Source organism: Hipposideros armiger, unplaced genomic scaffold, assembly GCF_001890085.2.
Source record: "Hipposideros armiger isolate ML-2016 unplaced genomic scaffold, ASM189008v1 scaffold_1444, whole genome shotgun sequence".
Lineage (NCBI taxonomy): Eukaryota > Metazoa > Chordata > Mammalia > Chiroptera > Hipposideridae > Hipposideros > Hipposideros armiger.
The window spans coordinates 202,717-209,062 of NW_017732794.1; the positions used below are offsets into that span (position 1 = coordinate 202,717).

Sequence of the window (6,346 nt, forward strand, 5' to 3'; positions counted from 1 at the left end):
GTTCTTTCCTCATTCCCATTATTTCTTTTGAGATAAATTGTATATTTTTGTATGATTCCATTGGGACTACTTGGAGGAAGGAATGACAGTTCAATCTCTCCAGAGGAAATGTTTTTGTAAGTAATATTTTCTGGTGCACTATCAGGAACTAAAATAAAAATAAAAACAAAAATAAATGCATAAAACAATTCCATTTTAAAAACCTATTCTGCTATTCTGCTGAAGTTCTCATCCAAGTGCACTAGGATGGAGATATAGCAATATGTATACATCTGTCTATCTATCTATCTATCATTTACTTACCTACCTATTTGTGTCTTAGCGTGTGATTGTAATAAATATCCTACATGGAATAAGGTGTTGATAAATTATACATTACAACTGCATAAGAAAAAATTTCATCTCAAAAAAAATTCATACTATGATTTTACAGAATAATGCTTATAAGATGATATTTTTACTAAAATACATGTAACTGTATTAAGTTGTCTTCTACTGAAGAACACACAGATAAAAGAAAGAGTATTGAAAAAGAGTTAAAAATTAATTCTGTCTTTCATTAATTATACATATAATATATATGTATGTAAATATGTATATATATATGGTTAATAATTAGTTTTCGTCTACAAGATCTATGACAAGGTAAGTAATCTTTCCTAAATATAATGCTGCATATTATGACCTGGTAGCAAAACAGAATATCATTAAATATAACACTATTTTTCTGTATCTACTAATGTTCATATTGTATTGAACTCAATGGCCATAAATGGTTCTCTCTATATATTCAAATACTAATACTGCATGTGGGATTCCAATTCTGGCAACATATTGGATTTAATACCCTAAATGGAATGACCATCTTAGTTAAAATAATTAAAACACAGCATAAAATTAAAACAATTTTTTTCTTTTAAGGAATTGCAGAATTAACAAGAAAGTTAAAAATCTATGGTGGCCAAAAAACAAAACAAACACACAAACAACAATAACAAAAAAGTAAAAACAGGTATCCTGAGATGGAAACTGGTACCAAATCCACCTTTGCCTTGGAGATCCTGTATTAATAGTTGTGTGGAATTCCAGAGAAAGCCTTGGACAAGTAGAAGGGTGCGGGATATCCCCAGCATAAAGAGCTGGAATCCCAAATAATGTAGTTTCAACTTGGGCCATTATATTGAACTACTCTAGGGGGACACCTTGAATTCTTCTGCAAAGTGCCATAGAACTCAAACGGGAGTGGTAACTCCTGAACTAGAGCAATGCACTCTCAGGGAATAGGCAGTGAGAAGTAAGCTCACCATGCAAAAGAGGATGGAAAAGAAACATGTTTTTTCTTGCTACTCTTTTAGATAAAGAGGTGGAAAAAAAATTATGCAGTTTTGGACCTGCAAGCCTGTCCCTATGAACCTATGTGGCCCAAACCCATGCTGCTTGTATAGCCTGAAAAAAACTCTACTTCATAATTTAAATTCAAATGAATCTGTAATACTGAGTTGCTATTATTCAAAAGCATCTAGCAGAACATAAATCTCTTCTGGGGNAGCATATTGTAAATATTTGTTGAAAGGATGAACCTCTCAGATCTCAGGTTTCATTAGGGAATGCAGATAATAATACCTTAATGCTTTATTCTAGAATTCAAAGGGCAATTTTTCTAAAAGCCAATAACAGAGCCCATGGCTCTTTGCAGGTGCTTAAAATATGCTTGTTTCTTTCCTTGGCCCATTATAAAATAAAACTAGGTCAGATAAAGAGTAGATGTTTTTCACAAAAATAATTATTTAAGTACATATTTATAAAAGCAATGAAACATGACAGTATATAGTTTAATATAAATTAAGTTTCATTTTAAGGGGTAACTCAATAGAAAACTCTCACTTCATCACTCTCTCCTTCCTGAAATTGCAACCAATGCCATTCTCTATGGGCACTTTTGTGTCATCTCACTTAATTAATTCCTGAGACAAGTTCCAATACAATACTTTTGTTCAAGGGCAAGCTGCTTTACTAGATTCCTAGATCCTCAAGGTCAGTGATGGGGCCTTGCATATAGAGTTGGCTGAGCCATAGGAAGTTGCTGATGCTTGGCCATTATGACCTATAGGAATGGCAATTCCATATGGTTCAGCCAGTAGCTAGTCAATAAATATTTATTTTTTTTAAATGTAAGGGTCAAAGCGTAACTTTAAGTTTAGTTCTTAATTCTCAGTGTATAGTTGGCCTAACAGTGATGTTCTAATATATGATTAGAAACATAATATAAACAATAAACTAAGATCATTATGTAAAATGCCTTGCCTTGGGCTATTTGCTCTTGCTTCACTGAAATTGAAACCCAAGTAACTACTTGCTTGTGTTATTTCCTTTACATGGGATATCCCCTCCCCGCCCACCAACGACCTCTATAAGGTCCTCCTGCCCATTCTACCTGATTCCTTAAGATCCAGGTCAAATGCTATCTCCTCCATCACGCTTCCCCAGGCACGCCCTTTCTNTTTATCACCTGGATGACTGATTTCCTCTTTACCACTCTTAAGAGGTGTCAACATTGATGCAAATGATCAGTTCAATTTCCTATGTATTCTATGTATTCCTTGATCGCCATAATTCCAATAATTTTTCCTTAAGCCCTTCACCTCACCTTAACCATTAGCTTTTATGGCAACACCCAAGACCATTACCAATTACCAATTACCGTCAGTATTCCTATCTTTGGCAACCACCTCCTATCTTTCCAGTTTACTGACTCTTGTACTGCCAATCCAACAATTATTTTACAGTCATCAAATCTTCACAGTCCATCACCTTACATCCTCATCTCCCTACATACTCAGGTCAGAGTCCATAGTCTGTCAGTAAAATCACTCCCTAGCAATCTCCATTAACTCTTTTTTTTCCCCTACCTTACTTTCCTGGCAAAACTCCACCTTGGCTAAAACCAAACTCAGAGCTGGTTCCACATCAGTAATGTAACAGCTGAAAATGTCTGAATAAAACACTATTCCATGCTGACTAACCTCATTTAAATTTATAACCTTAAATCTCAAATGAATCTTTTTCACTGCCTGGCAGCTTATATGTCATTTAGTTAATTCAGTCTCCCACTCTGTTGTGTATATTTTTACCACCTTCTCTCTCAACAAACATCTAATACCACCCCACACTTGACGCTGATAAACTTGCCTGTCATTTCACTGAAAAAATAAAAACATTCAGAAGAGAACTATGTTATCTTCTTACCACCAATTTTCCTTCAGTTGCCTTCTCTCCTTACCCCTTTCCAAGACCTTGCCCTCCACTTCTGCACTGGATTTCATTCCATCTGTCTAGTCAAATGCTTTAGGCTTAAAGCTATTCCCTCTCTGCTGGATTATTAGTTTTCTTTCTTTATTGAATTATTTCTATCATTGTAAACATGTGAGCACACATACATTATATCTATCAGAGTACAAAAGGAAAAAGGACTCTGTTAATTATACTTGCCCTTTCAACCGTGGCTCTATTTGATTCTCCGCTTTATATCAAAATTCCTCAAAATTTGCCTTTACTCATCTTCTCAATTTTCTTACCTATCACCCTCTCTTAGTTCACTTCTGTTAGGAATTTTTCCCCCATAATTTTTTTCCATGAAACCTACTGTTGTGAAGTTATCCACGACCTCCATCTTGGCACACTATTAATCAATTGCACACCTCCTCCATCTTACTTCACTGTTAGCAGCATTTGATATAGGAAATAAATTCTTTCTAGTTGAAAAATCTTTATTCACTTGCCTTCCAAAACACAATCTTCTCCTGATTTTTTTTCTACCTCACTGGCCACTTCTGCTTAGTGCTTGACTGGCTCCTCCTTTACTTCCCAAGGTCATATTGCCGCAGAATATATTAGTATGCTTCTTTTCCTCTCTACTACACTCACCCTGAATGTGACTCCATCTCGTCCCTTGATTTTGAATATCAGAGATATGGCAATGCCTCCAAATTATGTATTCAACCCTGGATCCTTTCCATGACTTTCAAACATATATCCAACTGCCTTCATGACAGGCACTTGGATATTTCAAACTTGTTCAAAATAAAACTCCTGAATTCCTCCAAATTGATGTCTTGCACAACTTCCCCATCTCAGTAAATGGTACTATATATTCACCCGATACTCAGACAAAAAACCTAGTAGTTAATCTTGATTTACCTCTTTACTCCCAAATCTGACATATTCAGCAGCAGTCTTCCAAAACTGCAAATCATACCATGTTCTTGTCTCATAATTTTCTAATAGCTTCCCATTAAAATTAAACTCCAAACTTTTTACATTGGCACCCAACAATCTTCATGGTCCATCTCTGTCTCTTCTCATCTGCTAATTCACTCCCCATAAAAAACACTGCTTGGGTGACAGAAGTGCTCTGTTCTTCCTCAACTATATAAAATGTCTTCTCACTTCAGGAACTTACCAATTGCTATCCCTCCTTCTGAAACACTTATCTTCCTTATCCTCATCTAATTTAATCCCATGTATTTTAATATCCCTGGGCTTATGTAACACCCTCAGAGAGGCCTTTTCTCAGTCCTCCATCTCAAATAGCGGTTCACTACTCTTCTTTCTCTCACATTTTTTTCTTCATAGAATTTGCCACCACCCAAAGTCGTATATATTATTAGTTTACTGGCTTACTTTCTGTGGTCCTTCTAGAATTTTAAGTTCCCAGAGGTAGAAATTTTGTCTTATTTACTGTTGTATTCACAGTGCCTGCTAGAATGGTAGCACCTGATATGGAATCCATAAAAATCTGTTCAGTGAATTTATAACTATGTTCAACATGATATAGAATATATTAAAAACAAGAGAGAAAATCACAGCTCAGGGAAAGAAGTAAAATTGAATTGAATAGCTCTTGAGTTATAAGGAAAAAAAGGAATTGGTCATGCCGTGCTTGAATTTTATAACTCAGTATAACTTCTAATTTTGAAAAATTCTCATTGGTATTTTCAAAATGGCCCCTATGGAGTTGCCTGCCCATCACCAGTAGTCAGGGTATAAATGCATCCCTGTCTCAGGCTGATATCTCTGCATTTTTATTCACTTATCCTTAGGGGATAACCTGTGCTGGGTCTTCAGGGAAAATAAAGCAAGACCAACTTGATGACTAACTTTAGAGAGTGATGATACACAGAGTTTTCTAAAATAGCATAGTGTTTCTTGTTGTGGAAGTAGTGTAAAACAGATAATTTAGGAATAAAAACTAATTGTTATAGTTAGTGGGAATAAGCTGAATCTATGTAAAAACTAAAAATAAATAATTTCATCCATAATGATAATAAAATAGGATATAGGAAGTTACCTTCTTTATGCCAAAAGATTGTTGTTTGGCATACATAGTTTTAATGTTATGTAGATAAATTAAGAAATACAATTAATTGATATAAATTTATAGAGTCCTACACTAAATTTTGGTCAACATCTAAGTTACTATCCTCTAGTGGCTGTTGCCCAAAATCAGACATATTAAAGGCATTTGGTTAAAGGCCTACTGTAAAGAAAGTTATGTGTTAAAATGGAAAAAGAGTATATATAGATCACCAAAGGGTAATTTGTATGAGAACTTAAAGTTCTTTATGTGATGATTGTACTCTAAGTATAAGAAAATATAAATTAATCTCAAATCTATTTGCCAACTACACATTCTACACTTAAAGCAAATATAGACACACACATACACACACACACACACACACACTCATGAGATCACTCCTGTATTGAACTTTCCTTCTTGAACACGAGAGTACAGTATTTTACTTCCAATCATTAGTAAACTCTTATTCCCCATTCAAAATAAAACATTTGAACAAATACTTTACTCCTATTTGTAACCAGCAGCATTAACACATTACCAAGTTAGCACAATTCTCAATTTATCATGAAACGTATTGAAAAGCGAGCTCTTGTTTTTTATATAAGAGTAGAAGATGAATTTACCATATTTAATAATATTGAACCCTGGGAACAGATAGTCATTCTTTAGTACATCCTGCCTCAAGTAACACCTTGATACTCAGAAGTCTAGCTTCCTCTTTTGCCAAAAAGAGCTAAATTGTTAGCTTAACAGTAGTGAAAAAATTTAGGAAAAGTCACTAATGTAGATTCCATGGACCACCATGTCCATCCAGATGGAGAAAGCACAGACCTTGAGACCTAATTTAGGACAGAGAGCTGGAAAATAGGAATATGAGCATTGAACTCTATGACCTATTATTAGGCCTCTTATGCTTCTGAAGAGTTTAGTGTAAACATGATCCAATTATATTCACCCAAATGCATGAGCTAGTGAACTCTGGCATAA

At 34.8% G+C, this 6,346-nt stretch overlaps 1 protein-coding gene across 1 annotated transcript in view; it reads right to left on the bottom strand.

The window, feature by feature from the left end:
- The window catches only part of PTPRQ (protein tyrosine phosphatase receptor type Q), a gene marked incomplete at its 5' end in the record, with an annotated part of 168,380 nt that overhangs the window by 156,926 nt on the left and 5,108 nt on the right, over positions 1-6,346 (bottom strand). Inside the window, one exon of the mRNA XM_019633934.1 lies at positions 2-148. Within this exon, the coding sequence (XP_019489479.1) occupies positions 2-148 (147 nt within the window). The remainder of the gene's footprint in view (position 1; positions 149-6,346) is intronic.